Source organism: Sesamum indicum, linkage group LG2 (genome assembly GCF_026168435.1).
Source record: "Sesamum indicum cultivar Baizhima isolate 11 linkage group LG2, ASM2616843v1, whole genome shotgun sequence".
Lineage (NCBI taxonomy): Eukaryota > Viridiplantae > Streptophyta > Magnoliopsida > Lamiales > Pedaliaceae > Sesamum > Sesamum indicum.
Window position 1 is genome coordinate 22,937,476 of NC_142658.1, and position 28,000 is coordinate 22,965,475.

At 38.0% G+C, this 28,000-nt stretch overlaps 5 protein-coding genes across 19 annotated transcripts; 2 read left to right on the forward strand and 3 right to left on the reverse strand.

Annotated features, from left to right (window-relative positions):
• Nucleotides 1-111: 111 nt before the first annotated feature.
• LOC105156685 (uncharacterized) lies at nt 112-2,259 on the forward strand. The gene is made up of 4 exons (XM_011072894.3): nt 112-351; nt 733-1,658; nt 1,764-1,845; nt 1,970-2,259. Exons 2-4 carry the CDS (start codon nt 889-891, stop codon nt 2,177-2,179), a joined length of 1,062 nt encoding a protein of 353 aa, XP_011071196.1. The 5' UTR covers nt 112-351; nt 733-888; the 3' UTR covers nt 2,180-2,259.
• Nucleotides 2,260-2,800: 541 nt separating this feature from the next.
• Nucleotides 2,801-9,412, forward strand: LOC105156686 (cyclin-dependent kinase G-2). Of its 14 annotated transcripts, XR_016064098.1 has the most exons (9): nt 2,802-5,060; nt 5,429-5,564; nt 5,672-5,760; nt 5,953-6,064; nt 6,159-6,265; nt 6,352-6,673; nt 6,855-6,930; nt 8,465-8,545; nt 8,647-9,412. XR_016064098.1 is itself a non-coding variant. In XM_011072896.3 (6 exons), the coding sequence occupies exons 1-6, from the start codon at nt 3,358-3,360 to the stop codon at nt 6,452-6,454; spliced, it is 2,250 nt and encodes a 749-aa protein (XP_011071198.1). In that variant the 5' UTR covers nt 2,802-3,357; the 3' UTR covers nt 6,455-6,808. The 14 variants fall into 14 exon arrangements, 1 of the variants encoding a protein (XP_011071198.1); XR_016064096.1 differs by having other exon boundaries at nt 6,855-8,545; XR_016064095.1 differs by having other exon boundaries at nt 8,465-9,412.
• A 505-nt stretch (nt 9,413-9,917) lies between these two features.
• Nucleotides 9,918-13,334, reverse strand: LOC105156687 (zinc finger CONSTANS-like protein (DUF3537)). 2 transcript variants are annotated; one of them, XM_011072900.3, is made up of 5 exons: nt 12,040-13,334; nt 11,093-11,524; nt 10,695-11,001; nt 10,484-10,585; nt 10,158-10,388 (listed from the first exon to the last, which is right to left on the reverse strand). In XM_011072900.3, exons 1-4 carry the CDS (start codon nt 12,511-12,513, stop codon nt 10,497-10,499), a joined length of 1,302 nt encoding a protein of 433 aa, XP_011071202.1. In that variant the 5' UTR covers nt 12,514-13,334; the 3' UTR covers nt 10,158-10,388; nt 10,484-10,496. The 2 variants fall into 2 exon arrangements, with proteins under 2 accessions (XP_011071201.1, XP_011071202.1); XM_011072899.3 differs by lacking the exon at nt 10,484-10,585 and having other exon boundaries at nt 9,918-10,388; nt 12,040-13,329.
• Nucleotides 13,335-14,692: 1,358 nt separating this feature from the next.
• On the reverse strand, nt 14,693-22,388 carry LOC105156688 (RNA helicase family protein). The gene is made up of 16 exons (XM_011072901.3): nt 21,906-22,388; nt 21,288-21,380; nt 21,082-21,186; nt 20,533-20,750; nt 20,296-20,348; nt 20,089-20,205; nt 18,694-18,785; nt 18,182-18,268; nt 17,756-17,970; nt 17,555-17,647; nt 16,717-16,840; nt 16,142-16,289; nt 15,874-15,943; nt 15,483-15,640; nt 15,230-15,405; nt 14,693-15,129 (listed from the first exon to the last, which is right to left on the reverse strand). The coding sequence occupies exons 1-16, from the start codon at nt 22,103-22,105 to the stop codon at nt 14,973-14,975; spliced, it is 2,106 nt and encodes a 701-aa protein (XP_011071203.1). The 5' UTR covers nt 22,106-22,388; the 3' UTR covers nt 14,693-14,972.
• A 401-nt stretch (nt 22,389-22,789) lies between these two features.
• LOC105156690 (uncharacterized) lies at nt 22,790-27,964 on the reverse strand. The gene is made up of 4 exons (XM_011072902.3): nt 27,380-27,964; nt 25,767-26,042; nt 25,040-25,177; nt 22,790-24,744 (listed from the first exon to the last, which is right to left on the reverse strand). The coding sequence occupies exons 1-4, from the start codon at nt 27,746-27,748 to the stop codon at nt 23,182-23,184; spliced, it is 2,346 nt and encodes a 781-aa protein (XP_011071204.1). The 5' UTR covers nt 27,749-27,964; the 3' UTR covers nt 22,790-23,181.
• Between the last annotated feature and the right edge of the window lie 36 nt (nt 27,965-28,000).

Consider the following 28,000-nt stretch of genomic DNA (forward strand, 5'->3'; position numbering starts at 1 on the left):
GGAAATGAGAGACAATTAGAATTGAATTCAAATGAGCTCCTCCAAGAGTGAGTAAACATATCAGTAAATTAGCACCCCACAGTATAGATGACAAATAGGGTACAGTACAGTGTCTGTCTATGTACTTAGCAGTATTTTATTAGCAAGACCTATTTGTTTTTTACTGCAGCTGCCCATATTCTGCTGCTTTTTACAGTGCATATGCAAGTAGTATTATAGTTCTTTCCGCCAGTGGTTGGATCTGAACTTGATTTCCACACTCTGCCATCCTCAAAAGTTTCTTGGTTTCAAGGTTCTTTATTCTCTGCTCCATTTGCTTTTGCTCTCAATGTGCTGAAGCCCCGCAAAAATGTACTGTTTTTCCTCTCTTTCCATCACTTCATCTTGTTGCTAAGTATACTTCATAACACTTTCTTTGTGCCCATCAATTTTTTACAAGCTTTTCTCTGATTTTTTCTTGATGAGTGCATTCGAATTGAATTACGTGTTTATGTTTTCAGGTTTTGTTTAAAGTTAACCAGTAATTAGAACTCTACTCGTTGACAGGCCTACTCAACATTAATTGATTAATGTGCATGAATTTTGTATTATTTTGGTCTTCCTTGAAACACACTTGTACTCAGATCTTTTCAAGTTGCTGTAATTAGATTTCTTGCAGGTGGGCTATGCTTGCTATAAATAATAATGTTGCAAGAATTTTTCACTGACTAGATTGTTTTGCACTCAAAGCAGAATGCAGATATTCATCCTGAGATCCAGGCTATTTTTACAAGTCATGCGGGATCCGTGATCCTTCTGAGATTTCAATTATAATTCATGATAAACAACAGGTTTTGCTGGTAGTTTAAGTCACTCGCAAAGCATTTAGCTTCTGTTTCAGGAGTGAAAATGAGATCCATAGAGGATAAGGGATGCTTGAATAATGGCACTACACAGGAGACTTCAGGTGGTAGTTGTATGAGTTTTGATTTCCAAAAGAGTGGCTGGAAGAATCGCACATCTCATCATCGAACAGCCTTAGGGAAGCCGACTCCCTCCAAATGGGACGATGCTCAAAAATGGCTTGTGAATCTATCAAGAGGAGAGAAAAATCAGGCTAAGGCCTCACCGCGTAATTCAAATGCTGATGACAGGAGATTGATTGCACCGGTGCCCAAGAAGGACTACTCGAGTGGTGAGGACGAGGGAGAAAACGGCTGCGATGTGGAGACGAAGAACGTTGACTGTGATGAGTCGATTTGGAGAAGCAATAAGCCCATTGATAGTCCTAAACCGGCTTTAAGATCGATATGCTTGAGGGATATGGGGACGGAAATGACACCAAATGCAAGCCAAGGGCCTTCTAGAGCAGCTACTCCAGTAAGGGCTTCCACTCCAGCATCAAGGAGCCCTGTGTCATCTGGACCATCAACTCCAGTGAGGAGCACGAATGGGGACATGGCTCTCGAGAATGGTGGAAACACAACCACCCCACATGAGAAAAAGAACGATACAAGCAGGCCCCATGGTGCTACTAGAAAATCCAGCAGAGATGGTGCAGAACCATATCGTGAGAGTACTAATGAGAACAAGGCTAATGATCAGTGTAGGAAGCAGAATCCCCTGGAAACCCGAGCTTTGGCTTGGGATGAGGCCGAGCGTGCCAAATACATGGCAAGGTGATTGATTCAGCATTTCTAGCAATTCCTGTTAAGGTTCTGTTTCAAGAAACTATATATCGATGAATTTGAAGGTTTTTTCACCATTTCTTTGTGGATCATTAGGTACAAACGCGAAGAGGTGAAGATCCAGGCCTGGGAAAATCATCAGATAAGGAAAGCTGAAATGGAGAATCGGAAAGTAGAGGTGACACAGCCTTTTGACATTAGCCTAATCACCTTTCTTAAGTACTATATATTCAATATGTCAACAGTGCAAAACTAGTGCTTGTTAAGCCATGTAATTAATTTCAAACTCCATGTGTTTGTAGGCTCAGGCCGAAAGACTGAAATCTCGAGCACAAGAGAAATACAACAAGAAGTTAGCAGCAACTCGGAGGATAGCAGAGGAAAAACGTGCAAACGCAGAGGCCAAATTAAACGAAAAGGGCTTAGAGATTTCTGAAAGAGCAGATTATATGAGAAGAACTGGCCATCTTCCCTCTTCTTTCTCCATTAAGTTGCCTTCCTTCTGCTGGTAGTCAGCAGCAGCCTGTACTTAAAAACCTGTCAATGCTGTACCTGTACTTTTATGTATATGCTAAATTGTCTTCAAGTAGTATGTGGAGGATGGATGTTTCCCATTTGTTTGCTTTTCCTTTGGGCTCTATGCTCATTCATTGTTTCTTCTAATTTGCTTATCATATATTATTGTAACATGTTTAGCGGAGTTCGGACTTTTTCCATGTCATATTTTCATATAAAATATTTTACCAACGTTTTCAACAATCAAGAAAAACAGCAAATATGTTATCAAATTCTTGAAAATTCCAACTGATAATTTTGATTTCAAACAGGTATGTTTACTGGTCTAAGGACTGCTACTTCAAACAAATTCAAATTCAAAATTTAATTTTAATGTGAGAAGTAATGGGTCGGGCCTTGTATTAATCTGGACCCGATCCAGTAAGATTGAATTCTAAGTGGGATGAGGCCCAACCCTCTGATCCACAAAGCCCACCTTAAAGAGCATATTCCAGTCAATTATTGGGCAGTAACTGTAAGCTTTCTAGTCTTAATTTTAAATATAAACAAATAATTCAAAAAAAATATAATAAGTAAATATAAAGAAAGAAAGGAAGCTAATAATTAGACTCTCTTTCAACGCGGTGGCGACTGCTCTTTCTTTCTTAGCCGCCTTACTTTATCTCTGTAGAAGAAGCTAACAGGCGCCGCCTTGCGCTCTCTCTCTCTCTCTCTACACTGTGCTCCGATTGTTTTATCGGTAAGGTTTTTGATTTTTGAGTTCTTCACTCGCTGTGCGGAGTAGTGGGGAAGATTCTCAACTATTTATTTTTCTAGGGTTTTCTGTTCCTTTCGGCAATTCTTTTGTTCGGGTTCTGGGGTTTGTTATTGTTCTTTGTTCTTGTTTCTTGAGAAATATAAAAAAGAGAGAGAGAGTTATTGATTGGTCACACGTGTTTGGATTTGGTGCTGTGTCAGATCTGTGTTTTGAATTCGGATAGGAAGAAATTGATTTCTGTTGCGTGTAGTTTCGGGTATCTTTTTTGTTTCATATAACTTTGTCAACTTTTGGGGGATTGATTGAGACTCGTGGAGTTGGGTTAGGGATTTTCTGTTCGAAAAGGAATTTAGGCGAGTCCTTTGTCTGGTTAGGGTTTGATATTGCAACCTTACGAAGTCGAAGGATTACACATTTATGGCTGCTGGAAGACATGGGGTTTATAGAGATAATGAGTTTAGGGACCGTGAGACTGATTTTGGGATGACAAAGAAGGAGAATGGGCATGCGAAAAGGGACGACGGACATGTTAGAAATGGGGTTCCGGATTACGAGAGGGGCCAGGGTCGCGATAGTCTGGAATATAAGGGTAGGATCAGACAGAAGGATATTAAAGAAAGAGAGGTGATAAATGGTGGATATCATGCTACTACTAGCCGCAGTGATTCTGGAAGTAGTGGTGGTGGGCCGAAGAGGTGTGAGCTTGCTGCACGTGCCATAGATCGAGAGCCCGGGGAGCTCTCCAGTGATGGATCTGACGAGGCTGTCGATTCGGAAGCCCAGGTTAATGAAGATGCTGAGGTTAAAAAGATGGAAAATTTAAACCACTTATCTCCGTTGCAGAATAAAAAGCGGAAGTTCTCACCAATTGTGTGGGATAGAGACAATAGGAACATAAGTAGATCAATCAAAAGTAGCAGTGCTTCTGATACTGTTACTTTACCTCCATCACCACCAATGATCAAGTCTTATCGCCAGTCACCTATCCCAAAACCGAGTCCTGATGGGAATGTACAGACCTTACCCAATGTCTCAAATGAGGTTAAGTTAGAAGCATCACCACCTAAAGTCAACTTAAGACCCAATTTGTCAGAATTCCCTGCTGAAACGTCCTCTCTGCATCCTGAGGAAGAGCAATCGGTTAAAAACACGGAACCAGGGACAATTGATGATGATGATTATGTACCTACACGAACCATAATATCCTCTCGTTGGGCTAACGATGCTGAGTCCCCAGCTGATGAAGGTGAGATTTCTGATTATGAAGATATCCCAAAATTGCATAGGAAGCCTGGTTTGGGGTTAGCCGAAGTAAGAGGCCATAGTAAATCAATAAGTCCAGAAGTGGGGGAGGTCAAAAGGGAAGGGTCTGATGGTGCTAGGGGGCAGTCCTCTGCGTCAGATGAACGTGTAAGGTCCTCCAGTAGAGATAGTTATCATGACAGTGATGACCATAATGAGTACATGGAGATAGATGATGATCGCAATTATGATGGTGCTAGTGTTAGCAAGTCGGAAACAGAGTCCGAGGACGGTCATGGCTCTCATGGTACTCCAGAGCCAGCGCAACTCCCACAGAGGAGTGTTAATATGCTCCAAGGTTGCAGAAGTGTTGATGAGTTTGAGAGACTCAACAAGATTGATGAAGGGACTTATGGGGTTGTGTACAGAGCCAGGGATAAGAAGACTGGGGAAATTGTTGCTTTGAAGAAGGTCAAGATGGAGAAAGAGAGAGAAGGGTTTCCTTTGACTTCGCTCCGAGAAATAAACATTCTTCTATCTTTTGATCATCCCTCTATTGTGGATGTCAAAGAAGTAGTTGTGGGAAGCAATCTTGACAGCATCTTTATGGTCATGGAGTATATGGAACATGATCTTAAGGCATTGATGGAGACTATGAAACAGCCGTTTAGTCAAAGTGAAGTGAAATGTCTCATGCTCCAGCTTTTAGCGGGTGTCAAATATCTACATGACAATTGGGTGCTTCACCGAGATCTGAAAACTTCAAATTTGCTTTTAAATAACCGTGGTGAGTTGAAGATCTGTGACTTTGGTCTGGCTCGTCAATATGGGAGCCCATTGAAACCATATACTCATTTGGTGGTCACTCTGTGGTACAGGTGAGCATCACTTTATGCATATCTTCTTCGGCATGTGCAATTTTTACTGGCCTTTTTCAACCATATTGGCTGTCTAGTTTCCTATGAGCATACCATTTCTGTTCTATTCTGAGTGCATGTTTTCTTACCACTGTACCTCAATCATGAAAATGATGTTTTAGTAGTAATTTGTGTGCTTATCCTTCGGTGGTCTTGTCAGTTCCATTCATATGGTATAGGAGATTCATGCTTCTTGAAATAAACAATTGGTGCAACTGCGATCTACCCTTGGTATTATAAGCTGATGTGCTTACTCTGCATTTCATTTTGTATTTGTTTCTATTTTGTATACATCAATAAGAAAATCTGAATCATTAGTTCACTTGCAGGGCACCCGAACTTCTTTTGGGAGCCAAACAATATTCTACCGCAATTGATATGTGGTCCCTTGGATGCATTATGGCTGAGCTATTATCAAAAGAGCCATTGTTCAATGGGAAGACAGAGTTTGATCAGCTGGACAAGGTAAACACAACTTGAGAGTTCATACCATGTACTTTGCCTGGTCTGGATACTAAAGCTGTTATAGAAATAATTGGTTTAGTTACCTTATTTTGGGGTTGATACTGCAGATATTTAGAATCCTTGGTACTCCGAACGAGGCAATTTGGCCTGGTTTTTCCAAACTCCCTGGAGTAAAGGTGAACTTCGTCAAGCATCAGTAAGTATCTGTATCTTGTATATCCAATCCTTACCCAAGTTGATATCAAAATTCATGTTCTCTTTTTTGCCACTGTTTTCCCAGGCTTCCAGCTTTGGGTGATCTGGTGTGGCTTTCTGGCCTCCATTGGTGACAGTGTGAGTTACTTAGAGTAAAATGTGTGTTGCTTCTAACAACTTGCATTTATTTCAGGTACAATCTATTGCGTAGGAAATTTCCAGCGACATCATTTACTGGTACACCTGTGCTTTCTGATGCCGGATTTGATCTTTTGAACAAGCTTCTAACTTATGACCCTGAAAAGGTTGTGGTTCATTACATCTTCCACTTAATTTGTTCAAAAGATTGAATTTCATTGTCTTGTGTGTTTAATCAGAAGATTCTATTTTCTAATGCAGCGGATAACCGCTGAAGTGGCTCTTAACCATGAATGGTTCCGTGAAGTTCCACTCCCCAAGTCTAAGGAGTTTATGCCTACTTTTCCTGCACACCATGCACAAGACAGGTACTTAGCCTTCACACTATAAATTTACCATAGATTTTTGGATCTTCTGATGTTAATTTTCCTTGTTTTTAATGTTGTGATATTAGGCGTATACGAAGAGTAATGAAGAGTCCAGACCCATTAGAAGAGCAAAGGAGGAAGGAGTTGCAGCAAGGGGAATTAGGCACTGGTGGTCTTTTCGGCCAATAGCATCCAGAACTATTTTCTTTGGATTCTGTACTATCTGATACATACAGATCTAGGTGAGAGCTAAGGCCAGAAGGAAGTTGAAAAAATTGCTTGTGGGAGTATCAAATCATGTTTTTTTATAGCAGGCACCTTTGATGAATTAGGTGGACAACATTCCGTGCTCTATTCTTGGGGTTGCCGACAGTAGGAATGCATCTCCAATACTTCTTGCCCGAAAAGGTGTGGCACAAGGATCTTCCTATTAGGGAATTGTTTCTGACTGATCTTTTCTCTGTAGCATACATTTATATTGGTTCCCCCCTGTAAACATTTTGAAAATTGATCTTGAATACCACAATAGTATGATTTACTTAATGTTCACGGTGCTATAAATTTTTAATCCTCATATTGTGTTTGCAAGAGATGGTGTGTAAACCGGAGGAGACATTCTTACCCTTTCACTGCGAAGAATTTTGCTGAGGTATAGCACCCAGGAGGTAAATATTAAATCTGATTTTACGGATGTAACCAAGAATCAAGAATGTGTTCTGTGCTCATGTGGAATTACTTTGCTGAGTTAGGGTCATACCTAGGTTTTTAGATCCTTAGTTTTTAATTCCTGGAGACATGTGGAGACATGTGTGCATTTCATCATTTCATGCTACCCATTGTAGACCATGAACAGAAGTAAATTCCTATGCTTATAAGAAAAAAGTTCTTACATTAAACTTGCCTTTTTTTTATGTAACTTTTGTAGACTTTTGAATACAATCATAGGGTTTTAGATTATAAATTCTTGATGAAACTTTTTCTTCTTCCACCTCTGCTCGGTGAAAACTTCTTGACCACGTACTGATTCTTTTTGGAACTGAATTGTTTCAACAGTCTGTGTGCACAAATGAATAGTTTAGTGGCACCCATGCAGTTGAAGCATATTGTGGTAGTAGTTTTCAAAAATCCAGTTAGGTCTTTGTATGCCTGAGCGAGTGATATTTTTGCTGTTGGATATGAGTGCTTTAGAAAATGTATAGTTGGATTGTTTCAATGTTGTTTTGTGGTGAATAATTAATAATAGCGTTAGATGGTTAGAGGTCTCTTACCTTTTTGCTCTTGGATAGTTGTATATTTCGATCTTTTGGAGGGATATGGAACCAAATGCCGCCTAATTATAAGCTTATATTTGCATCCTCTTGTCGTGCCAAGTCAACTTTATTTGATATGATTAGTAGTGATGAACTTCATTCAGATTGGTTCTTCCTTTAATAAACCTGGGTTTTTTTTGGGACGCAAGTTTCTCTTCCTTAACCCATTTGTATATCCATCTGAAATGTCACTGCAGTATGCATACAAGGTGATCGAGATTACCAGTTGGCACCACTAGAAACTCAAATTATTTTCCATTCACAGAATTTCATATTTGTCCCCTGAAGTACAATATAGGAACACTGCAAACTTTGTCATCCCCTATAGTACTTCTTTAATCAATTTGTTTGCAGTTTTTTATTTTAGCACTGAGTTTTTACATTGTCTGAAAGGAGCGGTGAATATGATCCACTTCTCCACATTTTCTTTTGGGCGGGTAATTAAGCATTTATAAATCCAATCCCTGCTATTATAAGCAAAATTTGAACAGTTAAGAATGGACTTAAAGGGCCTGAAGGATTATGTCGCTTCTGTCCTTTTTCACATTAAGGCAAGAACAATCGGGAATGGGGATGTTAGTACTTATTTGGTTTGAGGGTGGACTCCCATCTTGCAATGCTTCATTCATCGTTGTGGATGGATTTACTGTATAGTATTGTTTCGATGATATTCACGTGCATACAATCACATTAACTCAAACTGCTTATTATGTATCTAATGTCACACTGTATGTTCTTGTTATGTTCTCTTCACTGTAACCTTCTCAGTCTTGCATACTTGTAATAAAGTTTCTCCTTGGTGCTGCATTAGTAAATCCTGCCAAGCATCTACCCCGTCAGGGCTTGTAGCTGGACTTACCTAAATTTTTGGTTTCTTATCTGGGTCCAGTGAAGATAAATATATAGGGTGACATGCTCTTCACACGGTTGGTGATTTAGCTCTCAATATATGATGATTTCTTAACTTTAGGTATGGCTTTCTTGATTATACAAAAGCTGGATCAACAGTTCCAGGATGTTACACTGTTGGTTATGTAAAATGATGAATGGAATCTTGCATGTTTATTGTAGAAGAACTCCATTGATAAAGCACCCATGTTTTTGTGGCCAACATCGGTTTGTTAACCTGAAAATAGGTTTATCTTCGAGAACAAAGAGGCAGGGGGTACTGGTTGACTGAATATGACCATCTGCTATGCTCTTCTGATTAACAGGCAGCTCTTTTGGAGTAGAACGAGCAGTTTTTCATGCAATGTGCAGGTGATAAGTTTTGGTGCATTATGTGCCGACTAGTATGAGGTATGGTGACTGTAGGTATATGATCGTGCTAGCGAGAGCTTGGGTTTGGAGATTAGAGGAAATTGCTTTGTGAGTATCCTTGATCTGATTGTATTGCCCTGGCTCGGTTGAGTTATTCTTGATGTTTGAAGAGGCAGTAATTTAATTGGGGAAAGATGGACAAGAGTTGCTGGTTACCTGAAAGTGACAGGACACCTGACCTATATTGGTATTTCTGACCCTGTTCTTGGTGAATGATGATATGCTTTAGAAAGGCATTTGGCAGTAAAGCTCTAGAGATTCGGGTGATCTACTGTTCAGTTGCAGTGGAAGGAGGCTTGGTGTTCACCTTGCTCGAAGCTAAGTGGGTGCTGAGGAGGCGCTTCTGTTTATCAAGCTTCTCTTTTCCATCATTTTCACAATATTCTAATCAGTTTTCTGTCTCTGTTACACATGCGCGTAGTATTGTATACAGCTGTTCGTTTTACACATTTTTAAACTTTAGTTTAAAATACATGTAATCTTTTGATAATTAACAGAGATGATTTACTCTACCAAATCGCCCGATATCCCAAAAGACACTAATATTCCCTCTGAACAATTTGAAAGGAACACCTGGAAAGTTAGACCTAATGATTAATATGAACAAAAAAAACTTGTCTTGACCATTTTAATTGGAATATATAGGGCGTAATTTGACGGTAAAATGGTTAAGGACCCCATCCCACAAGACCTTTCAAGCATTAACCCAAAGCATGTAGGTTTCTGGCTAGTTTATCCCATATTTTAAACATAATTGGCGGGCAATCAGCGTGCGCGTTTCTTGAGCCAGAAACTGAAAACTGCCATCATCAACAGTTGCAAAAATATACCGGATAGGAGACAAGCAGTCGGTACTGCAAGAGTGCCTATCAAGTAAGGAAGTAGAGTTGAATCCTACCGCTGGATGTACTGGTGTCAAAAGCATCGTCCCAAACCACTTTCCTTAACGTCAAATTGTGACTAGCAAGTGGATATAAAATGAATTGTTTAAATGATTCACGGAGTTTAATGAAGTCCATTCATTTGTTCTTACAGCAAACATCAGTATCATTTTTATTTACTGATAATTTGTACGAGTGTTCGCAGGGGACTTCACACTGGAGGTGGGTCTTGCAGCCTCTTCCTCCCAGCTGGAAAACCGAAAAGGAAAGAGACAAAGACGAGTAGGAAACTCGCCCAGGATTATTTATAGCAACTCTACTGTCAAACTTCCTATGTGTGTGGCTGCCTTATCTGATTGCTTCCTATTTCAGCACCCTTGATAGAAGAAGACAAACGCAGGGCCTAGATTCAAGAGCGTTTACAACTTGGGCATCACGAAAGGTGGCGCAAGATACAACAGATTATGCACTACTCTGGTGTGACAACTATGGTCTTGCCTAGTACAAATGTGACCAGCGACAACTCAATAAAGAAGATTGTGTTGATCAAACCTCGATCAACCGTCCACCCAAAAATCGTGATTCCCCCTGGATTGCTCTGCAGATACATCACTGCATGAAAATATTTTAAATGCTTAATTGTGTGGATTACTTGAAACACTTAACAGAACATGTGAAGGAGAAAAAGGACAGTGCAGTTTAGATACTTCACGAAATGTTTCAACATGGGTAGCAGAGATGATTTCTTCTTCTAAGGAGAACAGCATGTACACACAGTATGAGACTTTTGTCTTCTTGTAAGAGGACTACTGTTCACAAATTATTCTTTAGTAAAAAGCAGGTGATCATGGTATAGTGAAATGTGTTGGAGACTTGGAGCTCAACAACAATCAACAACAGAAGTTCACAAGATGGTACCTAGAGCCAGTCTCTTGTGGTAACAAGACATGTAGGAAGCGAGCTGCATATTTGTTGGCGCTGTGATAAAATCGAGCGACTCCAAATCACTTTCTGACGAATCGGTATGGAACGAGCCCAACTTATTAGCAGCCTGCAAATTCCCGATGCTATTTGAAGTTCTCAATGGACATACATCAGCAGCGCTGCAAGCCATTAAAGCATGCCATCTACTTGCTAGTGCTCCGATGCCTTGGGCTCTGTGGGATATCTTGGCTGCAGCATTCAAGCAAAGAATGATTCCCACCACCTGGACTACCGATGACACCTAGAAAGTTGAAAAAGATGTACCATGAGAAGGACCAATCAAGTATACGGTAGATGAAACGGAAATATTTAGCAAAAAATTTGGAACTTACAGCAAAGTCCCCACCATTGATGAAAGTAATGATTCCATTGTATCCAGTAGTCTGGAACAGAGTCATAAACTGGCTTATAGTGACTATCACAAACTGTAGAAGAAGATATATCCTGAATCTGTGACTTATTTTGGAGAGGTAGTTGCGCAGGCGGGCATGTTCTTGCAGCAATATTATAACATCAGGTTCTCTTTCCAAAAGCTTCCCATAGTCATCAAAATGAATGATCTGCAAGTTGCACACTAAATGGAACAAGACACAGGCTGAAAGAATGATAGCGGTCACATATGTCCATGAAAACACGAAAACTAACAAAATTGCAACAGACTGCCACCATGACTCATGATGAACATACATAATTCGGATGATTTCACGTGCAGTCTTCAAAAGGCAACATGGCAGCACCCATAGCACCAGTAAGCGTACAGAACCCTGCAGAGATAAGGAAGACCCTTGAAATTTGCTCTAGCGGGCAATAAGTCAGTATGTTACACACTGAACAAGTTCTGACTCTGTCCAATGCATAAGATTATCTTAGAATCTTGCAAATATTGTTCTATTCATGTAATGCTGATAAGACAGAGGAACTGGAGCACTGCTTGAAACAGTCCTTTATTTGTTTATTTCTGTGTGCTTCTATTTGTCTTTCAGAAGATAAAAATACACAGAACCTCATACGCTAAGAAAGCAGTAAGACATTGGAGATAAATGGATAATATTTTACTAGAATCTTGAGAGGTTTAAAAGAATATCGGTTTGCTAGTTGAATTAATCAAGTCTAAACAATTACAATGAACCATACTGCTACCCTGTCAAAATTTGTCATAAAAACCAACCCGTAGAGGCGCAGACAAACCTAAACTTAGATAGACGATAAACTTGGAGTGGAGTTTACAAAAACTGAGAATTCAATGTGATAAAAACGAGTAACTTGAAGCATTACTCACTGAAATCTTCTGTACATATTGGTCACTGAACCTCTCCACATGCCCACTGTAGCGATCAACAAAGAGGAACTTCCTAACGCCATATTTTCTCAAGTCGTGAGAAAGGCATATCAAAGATGCAGCAGCCAAACAAGCCTGAGAAACCACTATTCCAATCTCAAAACTCTTGATCTGACCCTTTTCACACCCTGGACAGTTAGAGAGCTCAAGCATCACCACTGGAAGCAAGACCCCGATAACCAAAAAAACCCCCCAAGACAGCAAAAAGCTCCACACTGTGGACTGGTTAAATCCCAAGAAATACATAAAAAAATCTAATCTTTGGAGGGTTTTATCCAAAAGAGTCTCCTTATCATTTTCTTGATCATCTGGGAGGTCTGGTTCTTGAGGTTGGTCTGGAATTTTAAGCAGAGGGGTGTTTTCATGCGGGATTGCAGATCCCTCCACCTCTATTTGTATATGACCCTCGGCCATCGATGGAGAAAAGCCAACCTTGAGCTAATCAATCAAAGAGAAGAAAAGAAAAAAAAAAAAAAAAAAAAAAAAACCTCAACTTTATCAAAGTTGGAAAGGAAGAAAGACGATGAGACAACACAAATGACAAATCACCATCATCACAATTTCTTATTACACAATTGCAGGATTTTAAAATTCCAAATGTGATGCATAAGAATGAAGTCTATTGGTGCAGATGGGCTGCCAAGAAATAAAAAAATTGGAAATGTTAAACTGCTAGATGTTTCTCCTAATCAATGGCCCCAGTATAGCTTCCTGAAAAGAAGTCGGTCTTGAAATTGGGACTTGGACCAGAGTCTGTCTATCTTTTCCATTTCCCTCACTCTTCAGGTAGAGGAGCAAACACCACCTGATGTCCACTGTACATATGTGATGTTATTATGGTAAACTAATGAAGCAAATGCAGTAGTTTTGCAACCATATTATAATGTTTGAGGTGACGTTAGAGAAAGGGCATCTTTATCTGTGATGCTGAGCATAACTTTACAAGAGTATCACGCAACGCAAGAGCACACAAAGTAAAGAAGAAAATTGGTTTAAGGTTGGGAGTTTGCGGCGTGTGTCGTCTAATGAACACCTTCAAGTTCAAGTCTGAACTCGTGATTTGGTTGTGTTTCTTGATAATTTCATTTGAGTCCATGAAGGAAGAGGAAGAGGAAAAGCCAAATCTTCATCTTTTTTTTTTCTTTTTAGTTTGTGAGATGGACGACAAGAAGAGTATGAGAATAAGTAGTTGCGTTTGCACAATTTAGGTAGAGCAGCAGCAGTTGGGGAAGGTGGCGTCGGATATGGCTGGCTTTTGCCATTTGCAGGTAGTTCATAGAAAATGTAACGTCCCTCCCTTGTCCCACACGGGAAAATCAAGAAAAGTGCCCAAGTTTAAATATATTACAAATTAAATATTTTTTTGTGACTAAATTATGACAGTGAAAATATATCTTTTCAAATGCATTAATATGTGCAAATATAATATAAAATAATAAAATTATTAAAAGGTGATATGTTTTTTGCAATTTTTTATATTCATATTTTAGGCAATAAAATATTAAAAATTATATTACTTATATAAATATTAAATTTGTTTATAAACTATTTATCACTATTTTAATGTATAAAAATAATAGATTTATGTATTATACGTAAGTACAAATATATTATACATATTCTTTTATATATGTACAAATACATTTTATATAAATATACATAAAATATATAAAAATAAAATGAAATAATCGAGACGCATCCGTAGCCAAATCATTAAAATCTATACATGTTCTTAAACACGTTTAAAGCTTCAAAACTCATTCCAACTAGCACGAGTTCAAATTCAACCTGAACCCATTATCATTTCTATTAAATGAACAGGATACTAGTTATAAAATCATAATCCAACCAAAATCCAGGGTGGGAAAAGTGGCAAGGTGCAACACCCCTCCCTATTCACATGCCTAATTATCACCAATCATTATTTTCTCTCTCTCTCTCTCTCACACACACACACACAGTCATATACATTGATGTTTTTTTAGCCATTATAATGTATAATAACAATAGTATAAATTCAATCATTACAACTCCACCAATATATAAATCCATCCTCCCAAAGATATAAAAGGAAAAACATCCCAATATTTCACCCAAACTGCACAGTATTCCAAAATAATTTCCTAAATTCAACACACATATATATAGGAATTTCCAATATGGTTGATTGAATTCTGAAATGCTTCTCCTGGCTCAAGCTAGGAATGTTCACAGTTCAAGTAAACCAATAGAATCCAATCGAAAAATTCGATTCGATTTTTGTTTTTGTTTTATAATTCAATTTTCGATTCAGTTACATTTTATTTTTTAAATTCGATACTTTGATACATATTTTTTTGGATAAAAATTGAAAAAATATTGAAATTATATATTTAAAAAAGATCATTTATTTATTTATTTTTTTATCCCCTACTCCAAGGTTCCTCAATTTCGTTGTGCCTACTCGTGAACCCACATTAACTCAACTAGGGACTTAAGAAATAAAATACAATTTTGAGAATCCAAAGATCAGCAGCTGAGCTCATTCAACACGGTCACTTTTACTCCTACGACTAGGTTAAGTGCCACATCCCACATAATAGCTGACGCAATATTCAGAAAATTCTGCACTCCAACTCATTTTAGTTTCTTGTAAATGAATATATATTCCATACAGAAAAATAAGAATATATGAAACTCACCCTCACAATCATCATGTTACAGTACAAGGTATAAGTTTTTACATGGCCTCAACTCTCCGAGAGACATCAAGCCAGGAAGGATATACAACTTACAATCTTCCTCAACTGTCAAGATGCAACCGGACGACTCCAAGATGAATCGGGCAACAAACGTATAGGTCTTGCAAAATATTTGAACATGAAAGGATACTATTATTTGTTGGCTTTACGACTACGAGCAAGAAAACGTTCCCGAGCTGCAAGAATTCTACTCTCTCGGTCATCAAGGGGCTGAGGAACACCAGCATCATCCTTCGGCAGGTTTAAGTTTTCCGTTTGAATTTCTTCATGGGACTGGCTGCCTCCGCCACTGAATAAGCACAAAACCAGGTTACACAAGAAATGCAAGCTCTAAATGAAACTCGAATTTTAAGAAGTGAACATATCACAGAAGTGCAAAGATTGCCAACCTGAGTTTCCTGACATTTATTTTATCGAGTTTAGCTAAGACTGGCCTGACCCACTGCATCTCAACGGCACATACATTACGCATATATGGCCGTGATGTAGCAATAAGTTCATGATAGACAACGTAATTTGGGAGCATACCATCTTCATCTGGTTTCAGCACTGATGACGGATGCACCTGACGGACAAGAACTTGCACAAAGTGAGTGAATCAAGAGAAATGACTCTCTCTCATTTGGTTAGTGAATCATCTACCTGAACTAACTGTGACTTGAAACCGAGGGTGCGATAGCCATTATGACGAATCATTCGCTCCGCAAGTTGATTTGCAAATCCTGAACACAGAGCTTTTCTCAAAGGTCTGTAATCTTGGCCTTCTTTCCGTTTTTGACTTGTTTTAACATCCATGGATCCTGTTAATATGGAAACATGGGGAGCAAAATTTGGAAAGCAATTAGAATAGTACAATGAATTATCTGTATTTCCAATCTAGAGGGATTAAACATACTTAATTGGCAGATATTAAATAGAGCAGTTGAGATATTAGTGCATATTCCTCAAGGTAAGAGGTAGAAGTTGCACAAACTAAATAACTTAAATAGAAATATATGCAATACATAAACACACACACGGACACAATACTAACCTTTAGCAATCTTCTGCATTATCTGGGTTAACTGCTTCCTGACATCCTTGACAAACATCATCCCTCTCACCTAGATCAGCAAGATAAAGTGCAACAATGAGTCAATCTCTCAATATAATTCACATGAGGCGAATATTTCAGGAGTAAGAACATTCCAACATAAAAACTATCAATTTGTATCAAGTACAAATCTGAACGAGTTAAAACACAAAGTATCCAACATGCATGCAACTAGAAACTACCATGAATAAAACAAAAAAACTGGTACCTGCAAGTTGTTCTCCTTGCACCAGTCTGTGCTGTAGTCAGTTTGATGCCAAAGCTCATAAATTTGCAACAACTGGATGTGGTCACCCCACCCAGAACCATCAGGAAGGTGTGAAGGAGTATGCTTCCGCTTCTTATCAGTGCTCTTACTGCGAGACAAATTGAATTTACGTATGATCAATAAGAAGAATTTGATTCTGCTTAATAATTGGAAATATTTGTTTAAAAGAGCCTATGTAACAAAACAATGACTCTATCACAGATGAGGAATTTCAATTTCTACTCCTGCATCCTCTGGTCCAGTTAAAGGCACTGGATAATGTTCTTCCAAGTTTTGAATCTCCAAGTCTTCAAGACTCATTTCCTTGGTTCCAACTAGGTAAAGTTGCAAATACAATAAACAAGTCTGTGTAACAAGCTTTTGAGTTAAACAGACAAAAGTTGTGCAACAGTTTAGTCTTGACATAAGCAGGGATCTTTCATAACATACAAATTACTTCTTGCGACATCGTATATAGCACTTGTAAGTGCCAGCATAAGGAAACCACGTACAGACAGGAGAAGATAAAGATGTACCTTTGACCTAAAAGCAATGTAGTTTCTGCTGATAGCATTGCGGCAACTGTTAAAGCATGAGATAAACAGCCACACTCATTTGCCTCTAACAAAGTCCTCGACAGTGAAGGTTCTAGTGGAAGTTCTGCATATGATAGAAGATTTCAACTCTAAAGCAGACTTCCCAAAAAACAATTTCCATGTTAACTCCCATTTTCTCCTTGTTGTTTCTAGGCTACTAATCAAACATCAAGTTAAAAGTAAATGTTGAAGCTTGGGCAGGCTGTAAATCTGTAGATTTTTATGGTACTATGACGAACTTAGTTCTTTTTTGATTAGGTAGCTTGCAAAAAAATTTCAGCATAATACAGAGAAGACAATGGCGAAGAGAGACAAGTACGGCCGAAGACTCTAGATTCTTCCTGCCCATGTTAGGTATTGATTCCAATTAGTTCAACATGTTCATCACACCATAAAAGTGCATCTACAAATCAAAAAGACAAGAGTTGAGTAAATATTTCTAGTCACGGCATTATAAGGCCCAAAGTCATATAGACACACAAATGGTTGTGATATCTTGATTAGCCCAAAATTCATAGAAAAGTGAACAAATGAATACAAAAGAAAAGACATGGAATCTCTGATAAACACATTAACTGGGTTATAGCTTGGCTGTTTTAGCTTGTTTTGGTTAATCACTACTAATGCCTTGGGAACAAGGAGCTTAAATTTTTCAAGCTTTAGACGCTGCTAATTTATGTGTGCACCACAACTAATAGGAGACAACGGGTATAAAAACCAGTGGCAAAGGAGTGCACCATGCTAAGAAAATACTTCTATTCGGAGAAGAATTTGTTACCAGCCATAGTTCGTCCAAGACTTGTGATTGAACCATCTTCATCTATGGCATCAATGAGATATAGCTGCTTTAAGGCATCTTCCAAAGCCTCAGCTGCAGCAAAGGCAAAGCAAGGTCTCACCATCTAGATGCATATATAGATATTAAATCACAAACATATCAAGATTGAAATAGAAAGCAGGTAAAGATATGCCTTCTTACAGGAAGGTGGATCAAGGAAGTCAAATTTGAGAATATCAATGTCCGGGAGGTCTAATGATTTTAAATAGAGCACACTTCCCGCAAGGGAAGATCTCTGTATTTCAGGGACTGTAGCATCCAAAAAGTCATCCTTGTAAACCACGGAAGGGTACAGACGGTAGCACTTTCCAGGACGTGTCCTTCCAGCTCTTCCCGCACGCTGATTAGCCTGCACTCTGAAACAAACAATTAAAAAGGTAACAAAATCAATCAAATACAGCCTCCACGTAATACATATACATTGCAATCTAAATTTGAGGGAAGAGCATGGTCAGGAAAACAAGAATTACTAGCACCACCCAATTGGAAGTACAAAATCCATGCGCATGAAGAATAAGCACCAAAATCAATTTTGTTTCACTGATTATGGGAGTATATGTCTCATACTTGCTAATTTGGACAACATCAAGAGAATACATGCCAGTTGATGGGTTGTACTGTCGCTGCTTCACAAAACCGGTATCAATTACATAGCTGCAGTTCAAATCAGAATTCACAAAAGTTACAACAAGAAAGACTCTTAACATGAAACTAAATAAAGGATAGAAACTGAAATTTTGCTCAAAAAGATTCAAAATGAAAAAAGAATCACCCCTCTCCTTTTCAGCAGTGTATGAACCATTTGCAATAACATTTCCAATTGACCATAATTAAAAGTATGTGGTAAAAATCTCTTAGAGAAATTGGTTAAAAATTCATTGAAATATCTACACAACACAGGGATCAGGACTCTGTCCTCAAATTCAAGGATCAGAGGTTGATGGATCTTATACTTGGACATATATCCACATCCACGATACAGCGAGTTAGGTTATAAATTGCAATAGAATCCTCATAATGCAACTGTACATTTTATACACAAAGCAACACATAAAATCAAAGAGCATCAAGTCTCTTACACCACACCATCAACAGTCAAAGAGGTCTCAGCTATGTTTGTAGCAATTATAAATCTACGACAATTGGGAGGTGGTTGACTGAATACACGGACCTGCAGGGTAAAGCAAATAAAGAAGTGACAAAAAGGAAATGAACATTTATTAAGAAGACTAATTCATATCAGTTAAAGCTGAAACAGGAAAGTCGCACCTTCAGGACAAAGAGCAAAAACTAATATTGCTACATAATTACAAAACACAAGCAGAACTACAAACTAGTGGCACTACATTGAAACAGAACAACAGAAGTTCTAGATGATGAAATCAACAAAAGACTTTTTGCTAAGCAATTTGAGGCGTTAATAATGACACGAGAAACAACATCCTTGGGGCTCTCAACCTACATGATATTCAACTTCAGAGTTACTGCACTTGCTTGGTTTGTAACATTTTTCTATTATAGTTAGATAAGAATTTAATAGCTACCGTCGTATCTGCATAATCTATTCTTATAGTCGTTCTTATCTTATTTCTCGAAAATATATGTTAATTTTAAAGATCATATGTTATTGAACTTAATTTCTTATATAATTTAATTAAAATAAGAACTTCCTCCGAAAAAACTTATGTGCAGAAGTGACATGCTCTAAGAATTATAGTTTTTTCATATTCTGTTCATATTTTTTAATTTAATACATGCATTATAATACCAAGTTATGTATAAGTGTTTACATAATCTAATACGTTCTCTATATTTTTATTAAAAATATTACTTCTACACTGATATTATATAGATAACAGTAATTACAAAGTCATATATTTCTACCATTAAGCTAATTAGAGCACAAACTTTTTTTCTCATTAAATTTTGTAATAATAAATTAATAAAAACATTCTAATTATCGTTATTAACATCTATTCATATTAGTCGCTAATCCACTATTTCAAATTACTTACTAGTTTTGCTATAAAATGAATAACCTCTTCTTATTATCAAATCCAAGACTTTTGTCAATCTAATTTGTTTAACAGATATTTTCAGAAATTAAATCTTAAACTATTTCATACAACTGAATTAAAATTTTAGTTCTTTTAGCAAAAATCAATCTTTTCTTCCTTTCGAGCTAGATCTTGAGCCTTAAAAGATACGCTTGTTGAGCTCAAATTCAAACTCGTAGGCTTGAGCTCAAGCCTGAAATTTTGTTAAAACTCATCTCGAGCCAGATTCTTTTGCACCCCTAGGCATACATCAGAACAGCAACAAAGATAATTGCACCGGAAAAGACCAGAAAGTTTTCAATAAAAATTCCTGAGGAACAACACATAAACAGCAATACAGATTACAGACAGACAAAGATACTTCAATTTTTCATTTGTAAGAGAAAAATAGCAACTGGTTGCAAAATAATGACTAGCCTGCAATTCAGGAGGCAAAGATCCATGAAGTGGAAGAATTATAGCATCCATACAAGACCCTTCTTCCAGGTGTTTGATTCTCTCTTCCAATTTTGACACCAACTTCTCGATATCATCCTACAATTTCAACTAATATCTGTCTAATAATAAAATATATTGGAAAGTTACAGCAGCATTGGTGCAGCAGACAAGAAAAAACATACAAACCTGTCCTGTCATGAAAATTAAGACATCGCCTTCTGGTTCTCGAACATGTATATCTACAGAACATGCAAGACCATCTAAATAAGAATCCAGACTAGAAGCAAATGTGATGAGCAATGACAGCGAACCATACTGCACCTCCTCCCACTAACCCTCACTTGATAAACACAAAAAAGTGACTGAAGCAACAAAATGAGGATACTTAATTGATATGCCATAACATCTAAAGCTTGCTCATACCAATAGCTGTTTTTAGAGAAGCTTCAAGATAACTTTTGGGTCTCTCTGAGCTATGCTGTATCTCAACGGGGAACAACTTTCCTGGGACATTGAGGATGGGGCAATTAGAGAAGAATCTGGATACTTTCTCACCATCAAGTGTAGCTGAAGTGATCAAAACCTTCAAATTGGATGCACGTAACTTAATCAACCGCTTCATCAATCCAAGCAATATATCCCTGCTCAGATAGATTAGCACATATCAAACTACTAAACTCTATCAAGGGAAACCAGGGAAGTTAGCATATGGAAGATTAAAGACAATCCTAAACACAAAAATCTCACAGGAACATACAGAAAGCATTTAACTGCAGAATGCAAACACAAAAATGAAAACAGAAGGTTAACCGAAAGAAGGGGAAAAAGAGGCAAAGGGCTAAATTCCCTCAGGCATCTGTATAGCAAAGGCCAAGTTAGACACTGTCATCATTGGATCTTGTACAACTAAGAAGTACCAGCTTATTACCACTAACTATAATAAACAGATGCAATCATAACATTGAGACTTACGTGTTTAAGCTCCTCTCATGAGCTTCATCTAATATAATTACTGAATATTGACTCAGATCCGGATTGGAAAGACTTTCACGAAGGAGAACTCCATCAGTTAGGTATCTGCACATGAAATTTGTCACCTGTTAATATCAGCAATGTGATTAAATACAAATTTTCACTTCCCTACAATTGTTTCTCAATACTTGATAAAGCCACGTTACTTAATCAGTGTCTTCTCTGAAGTTCTATCTTCAAAGCGTATGGCATAACCTACTTCCTCCCCAAGCTTAACATTGAGTTCCTGCGCAACACGCCTGTGCATTAAACCAAGAGGGAAAATAAATTAGAAATACATAAAGACACCCATTGAACACATACAAACACGTGATCTTTATAACAAACAATAACAAAAAACTTGGGAATAGAGTGGGAAATCAACAAAGGCCATGCTTTCTTTGCATGTAAAAATAGGAAATCATACTTACCCAAAAAGTACCCAGTGGAACTTTGGACAGGTAAGGTAACCATAATTCTAAATTCTTCCCAGATGAAACAATTTTAGCAGAGTAAGTTTCACATGAATTAATACAAGAAGTACATGAACAAACAACAATTCTTACTCTAGAAAGACAACAACTCACTACTAAAGTTCACTCATTACGCTTCCAAATTCAAACAAGATTCTCCAAATAAACTACTTAACAATAGGATACATAAGGAAATTAAAATCAGAATGCATGAAAAAAGAGCGAATAATCAGATGCCCTCGAAGAGTCTACACGCAAATGCAGAAGTAAAATTCATAACAAAAACAACTTATTGAGAAGCGAGAAAATTACCTAGATACAGAAACAGCAGCGACCCGACGCGGCTGAGTAACAGCAATGCAACCAGATTTCGTGTAACCTCTCCGTTGAAGAATTTGAGAAAGTTGAGTGCTTTTACCAGAACCAGTTTCTCCAATTATTACCACGACAGGATTTTTCTCTACTGTTTCTACAATTTTCTCTTCGAATTGGAGTATAGGTAATTGCGCCATTGGAAAACTGATAAAGAACACAAACAATCACCGGGAATTTGGAACCGATCGAGCAGTTTGAAGTCGGGAGATTTTGCTAGGGTTTAGGCGATCTTAAGGGAAATTTCAAACACTACTTCTTAAGAATCTGCATAAAAGCGCTGCTTAACGGCCATTTTCAGGCAAGGAAGCAAAATCGCCAAGCAAGAAAAAACAGCGCCACGCAACTTATTTGTAAAAATCACTATTAGAGAAGGACGAATGCACCACACCAGTGAGTTCTGATTTTGCGGTTTCCCACAATTAAGTTAATATGGCTTTAGTTAGACAGGTAAACAGGTTTAGTTTGTCTCAAACTTGTTAATCAAAATCTATAATCAATAATTATTTAAAAGAATTATTAGATTGGTTAAAATTCAACTTTATAATAGCTTAATTTAATTTAATTTGAACAAAAAAAATTAAGCTATCAAAAGAATATATATTTCACATTTAAATTTTATAATATTTTCTACAGAATGCCTTATGTTTAAAGCAGGATGTGTGCATGAGTGTATTGAGTCACTTGAGTGTGTGAGTGTTTAAGAAAAAAACCTTAACTTAGTTCGAAATGATTTATTTATAAGTTTAGTTTCAAGTTCAATATGAAATTTAATAGCACCATGGTTTTCTAGCAATACTGCAAGAAGATAAAGTGCTAATTGATTGAAAAATGAAAATTTCTTCAAAAAGATAGCAATTGAAATTGATTTTCCGATAAGAGTACAATATATACTACCTTATTGCATTAACTTCAGAAAACCATGCAACTGAACTGGCTTATGCAAGCACCATACTCAGCACGTTGTAAACTCACAAACGCACACTATGAGATCTCGCGTCAGCGCATACACACACAAACTCACAGAGACATAAATGTTATGTTGTCCTTGAATTCCTACAAATAATCATATTCATGTTGGTAAATCTGAGAAGCTGCCCTACGAAGGACCAGCCTAAGTAGACAATGGAGTATGCAATTTGATTTCTGCAAACACACATCACTGTTGATGGTCAGAGAGAACTCTATATGATATGTATGCTACTTCAAGAAAATCCTAATGCACTATGTGGACATCTCCAGAATTCCTTCCAAAAATAGCTTCCCGGGTCACCAGCCTTATTCCCCTTACCCAAAGCTTGGCCATTTCAGTTCCCCCACGGCAAGAAAAATGGATTTCCTTATTCTTTGTAGTCACCACCCGAAAAACACCTGGATCATCAGCATCAGGCTTCTTCCGACGGTTCCATCTGAATGCTGAGCTTGGACCGACCTCAGCTCCTCGACAGATAACGTTTCTCTTGCTCGATTTTCCCCAACGCAACAATCCTGCAGTCTCTACCATCTTCAGCACCTTCACATGGGGTGCCCCTTTTCCCGCCTTTGTGTGCTTCTTCACATGATCCCCACTTAGTACAAGTCTTCGAGCAAGTTCGTCTAATATCACACGTTCTGCATCACTTCCATCTTTATTCTTACTTGCGAGTGAAAGTGCAGTCTCATGCCTTGCATTCTCGATATCAAACTTCGCCCCACATGAGATGAGAAGCTCACACATACTCGCATTGCCTGACCTTGCTGCCAGCATGAGCGGAGTGTAGCCATCAGAATCAAGAATGTTAACATCACAACCCTCATGTGTCAATTCTCGAACTAAATCCAGGTTGCCAAGGCGTGCAGCATGATGTAAAGCAGACGATCCGTTAGATTTGCTTTTGCCCTTTGCATAGGCATATGCAGATAGTACCTTTGCGAATGAATCCCTGTTTTCATTTGCTTCTGCTAGACTTAGTGCTGTTTCGCCATACTTATTACAAGTTTCGACATCAGCTCCGGCATTAACAAGAAGCCTAAAAGGCTCAACATGACCACCTGCTGCAGCAACCATAACTGCTGAGAATCCGCTCTCATCTTTTTCATTGAGATTCAGATCTGGTTGTTCAATGAGTTTCTTTAAGGCCTCGACATCATTTGCTCGAGTTACAAATAACAAAGAAGAAAATATTTCAGCGTTGCTAGATTGAGCTATTTTTCCAGCTCGAATCACGTCCACAACTGCTTGTTGGAAGCCAAGCATCCACCGCACTGATCCAGCAATGGACATTGCACACTGAGAAGACATATTAGTCAAACCAAAATCAGCACCTGCAGAAGCCAGAAGCTTAAGACACTCCTCTTGCTTATATCTAGCACAAATCATTAGTGCAGTCTCCCCAGATCCTGTTCTGGAGTTGAGATTGCAGCCAGCATTTATCAGGAGACGAAGAATTTTAGCCAACCCAAGTCGTGTGGCTAAATGAATTGGGCGGAAGTCTATCTGTTTAGTTGTTTCAACTGGGAATTCTATATCAGCACCGCAACTCAAAAGCACCTCGAATGCTCTTGCATTGCCACATAGGATGGCATGGTGGATAATTGCCCTACCCAGATGCGGAATATTAGGAGAGAGATGCTTAAGGAGCATACGCAAAATAAGACCACTGGATTCAAAATATTCCACAGCACACCAACTGACACGATATGGCTCAGCCAACCCCGCACCAACTCTGAACTCTTCTCCAGTAGTTACATCCCATGACCAAGCACCCAGCCTAGCCTTGGTATCTGTTCTGCATCCCAACTATTTCTCCACGAACATAAAATAGATCAATGTTAGAGAATAAATGCCATATTTTGAAATTCATGCTGGTTGTATGCAAAAAGTTGCAGTCAACACCCAGCTTCGCACTGTTTTGGGGTATCTGTTATCTGGAAATAAGACTTAAGTACGGGTCATCCCAATTGTTGAATTCTTGTTCTCAAAAAGCATGTCTCTAAAATAAATATATATGTTATGAGACGAGGCTGGGCCTGGCTATTGTTGATACTGCATTTATGCACTCTGCGCTACAAATTCAAAAGCTTGTAATGATTACCTTTAGCAGCAAGTCAACAACAGAGACCTGCCTACTGACAATTGCTGCAACAAGTGCGTTACAATCGACATTGGCGTGGAGAGATGGTTTTGAAGATTGCAGGAGTATCCTGGCATTTGCATTGGCTTCCACTCCGTTCTGTATTAATTAATAAACAAACTTATAGGAACAAGATAGGGAGCATGCCTTCCTCTGTCATATTAGAACTCCAAATTCCCTTCAATTGAATTTAGAGGGGAAAAGAACAAACAAGAAATTAAAATGGATATAGAGAAAGGTTGTCATTGTTTGAAGATTCCATGATTCCTAGATTATATCCAACCAAAACGCTAATTATTCATCTTTTAAGACACTAATATATATAAGTACTTATGCACTCTGTTTAGCCAATAATTTGCAAATACTTGACTAATATTACCTTTCCATTAAAGAGTAACAGTTGACACATGCACACACAAACATGAATTCCAATTCTCACTAGCAAGGGAGCCAAATGAGCAAAGTGGAAATGAACTTATCATGTGGCCAAAACCTAGCATATTTGGCCATTGTTCAATAAAAACTCCTAGATTGTTTATTTCTAAAACATTCTGCGCTAGCTGAACACCTAAACCTAATACTTGGGTTAAAGCACAATCATTCATTCAGTGATTATGTTTGTATCTTCTTGAAGAAATACATATAATATTTCACATGAAAGACGCAAACAAAAAGCAGTATGAAGTACCTTGATGAGTGTTTCGACAAAATCAATAAACCCCCTGCTGGATGCAGTGACAAGGGCATGCACCGCAACATGAGGACGGATCATTTCAGAGCCCATGAGCAGCTCAGCAGGTCTGGCCCGCCCCAGGTAGGATGCCTCCAACAAGGCTTCCTCGCATGCAGCTTGAGCAGCCCCACCATTCACGAGCATCTCCAACACCTCAAGGTGGCCCTCCCTGACCGCTGCTGTGGTTGCATACCCTCGGAACAATTTTTGGTTGACATTAGCTCCGACATTCTGTCCTCCGAGAGGAACAACAAGATTTAATTAATTATCATGGATCGTATATTCGTATCCGCGTGCAGACCACAATCTAGCCCCAGAAATTAGAAGGTAAGTACTGGAGAAAAAAAAAAAACAGTACGTATTTGCTAGTGAATGCGGTACCAATAATGTCTAAGGCCTATTTCGGGGTGTTCTTTGCCTAATACAAGTTTATGTGCAAAATTGCGAAGGATGTCACCGATGGCCCCCATTGAATTTTTTTCCGTTTGCAAATAGACAATATTTGCTATCTAGATCAGTCGACGTGGAAAGATAGAATAGACAAAGAGTCCTATTCTGATTAGACATCATGTATAACATTAATATGCTAGAAAGAAACCATTAGTAAATTAATATTCACTTTGAGACTTTTAGGTCCCCTTGGGCTTCAAGAAAGGCAAACAAGAAATAATTATTTAATTCTCCTACTAATAATTGCCACCAATTTGAAAATGGGAATAAAGCTTTCAGCGCACATAACAACTCCGAATCAAAACTCAATATAAATCTGCATAATCGCTAACTTTACCAAATATAGTACATAGAATTCAATTTTTGAAATCTTGGACCAAAATTTTTATCTGTGCAGACTCTATAAGAACATAAGACATACTTCAAAAGAAGCTCAATAAACTACTACATATTCACCTCAAAGTGACGTAAAATTCAGATAGAAAAATAGAAATCGGAACATGCAACCTTAAACTTGAATCGAGTAGAAGACAAAAAGAAAAGTTGCAAGAAAAACACATACAGACACACCTACATAAGGAAAAATTAGTAAAATAGGAAATAATAATAATAATAAAAAAAAAAACTCCTCACATATTACTAATATTTCATGTGAGACCAATAATATTACACATATAATGATTCTAGAAATTATAATAATTATTGCAAAATAGGTCAAAATTCGTATAGGAGGAGAATGATATACCAAAATTACAAAACTCTTGAAATTGATTTTTGGTTGGCGATTCACGTTAGATCAATAGTACACGCATCATGCACTTCACACATTATAATCAATAGGTCCACAAATAAACGTCTCATTATAGATGAATACATTTAAATAGCAATTTATTTAAATAATATATTATTTACTATTAAGTAACATGACAAATATGCTACACTTAATTTGAAATAATACAGTGATTATCAAAATTAATGCAATAAAAACATGCGACTTTGACTCCGCACAGTAGAAATCCAAATCAAAGGTAAACAGTGTTGACGATTGCCTGAAAAAGAAGAAGAAAACGTTTAAAATTATAGATATTAATACTAGAAGGTTTAGGAAGACTGATCACCAGCAATTTCCTGACAAGCGCCATATTTCCGTTATGAGCAGCGAGGAAAAGAGCGGTGACGTCAGTCCTGAACTCCTCGAACTCGATACGGACCTCACTCGCCGACTCCCCGTTCAACACAACCTCAGTTTTCCTGGATTTCAAACAAACTGTTGCGATGAAATTAACGTCAACAGATGGATGAGAAACGAGCTCCAAAGCTAGCTGGAGATCATTGACATGAGCAGCGTCGACGAGGCGTTGAGAAATCGTCTCGTACTCATCGTAATCAGCGTGAAGCCCCACCGGAAAAACCTGTTGTTTCCTTCCGATCATGTACTGCCCTCCTCCGCCTCCGCTGGAGGTGGTGGTGAATACTGTGGTGGACATTAGTAATGATCTCGCAATATCACATCAAAGCTCCAATTACGCGTGATGTTTTCTCAGTACGGTGTGTGAAATGTGCGTGGGCGCCTGCAGAAGAAGAGAAGCTTACAAGACAGGAGGAAGCGGTACAAGTGTGGAGTGTGAGGATGAATAAAAACTTGATTTAACCAAGTTTTTTAAACATTATTTTTTTTAATTATATTATATATTTTTGTTGACATTGAGTGGTTATAATAATTAAGATATAAATGTGTT

Excerpts from the sequence above, each read along its gene's own strand:
- LOC105156685 (XM_011072894.3), top strand. The coding sequence starts at position 889 with ATGAGATCCATAGAGGATAAGGGATGCTTGAATAATGGCACTACACAG. Across the intron at positions 1,659-1,763 it reads CGTGCCAAATACATGGCAAG|GTACAAACGCGAAGAGGTGA; the intron begins GTGATTGATTCA and ends GTGGATCATTAG. Across the intron at positions 1,846-1,969 it reads TGGAGAATCGGAAAGTAGAG|GCTCAGGCCGAAAGACTGAA; the intron begins GTGACACAGCCT and ends ATGTGTTTGTAG.
- LOC105156686 (XM_011072896.3), top strand. The coding sequence starts at position 3,358 with ATGGCTGCTGGAAGACATGGGGTTTATAGAGATAATGAGTTTAGGGAC. Across the intron at positions 5,565-5,671 it reads AGTTTGATCAGCTGGACAAG|ATATTTAGAATCCTTGGTAC; the intron begins GTAAACACAACT and ends TTGATACTGCAG. Across the intron at positions 6,266-6,351 it reads GCACACCATGCACAAGACAG|GCGTATACGAAGAGTAATGA; the intron begins GTACTTAGCCTT and ends TTGTGATATTAG.
- LOC105156687 (XM_011072899.3), bottom strand. The coding sequence starts at position 12,513 with ATGGCCGAGGGTCATATACAAATAGAGGTGGAGGGATCTGCAATCCCG. Across the intron at positions 11,525-12,039 it reads AATATGTACAGAAGATTTCA|GGTTCTGTACGCTTACTGGT; the intron begins GTGAGTAATGCT and ends TTATCTCTGCAG. Across the intron at positions 10,389-10,694 it reads CCACAAGAGACTGGCTCTAG|TGATGTATCTGCAGAGCAAT; the intron begins GTACCATCTTGT and ends ATTTTCATGCAG.
- LOC105156688 (XM_011072901.3), bottom strand. The coding sequence starts at position 22,105 with ATGGCGCAATTACCTATACTCCAATTCGAAGAGAAAATTGTAGAAACA. Across the intron at positions 18,269-18,693 it reads TTGACTGTTGATGGTGTGGT|CTATGTAATTGATACCGGTT; the intron begins GTAAGAGACTTG and ends TTTGAACTGCAG. Across the intron at positions 15,641-15,873 it reads AATGCAGAAGATTGCTAAAG|GATCCATGGATGTTAAAACA; the intron begins GTTAGTATTGTG and ends CCATATTAACAG.
- LOC105156690 (XM_011072902.3), bottom strand. The coding sequence starts at position 27,748 with ATGTCCACCACAGTATTCACCACCACCTCCAGCGGAGGCGGAGGAGGG. Across the intron at positions 25,178-25,766 it reads TTGTCGAAACACTCATCAAG|AACGGAGTGGAAGCCAATGC; the intron begins GTACTTCATACT and ends TAATTAATACAG. Across the intron at positions 24,745-25,039 it reads TTGTTGACTTGCTGCTAAAG|TTGGGATGCAGAACAGATAC; the intron begins GTAATCATTACA and ends GTGGAGAAATAG.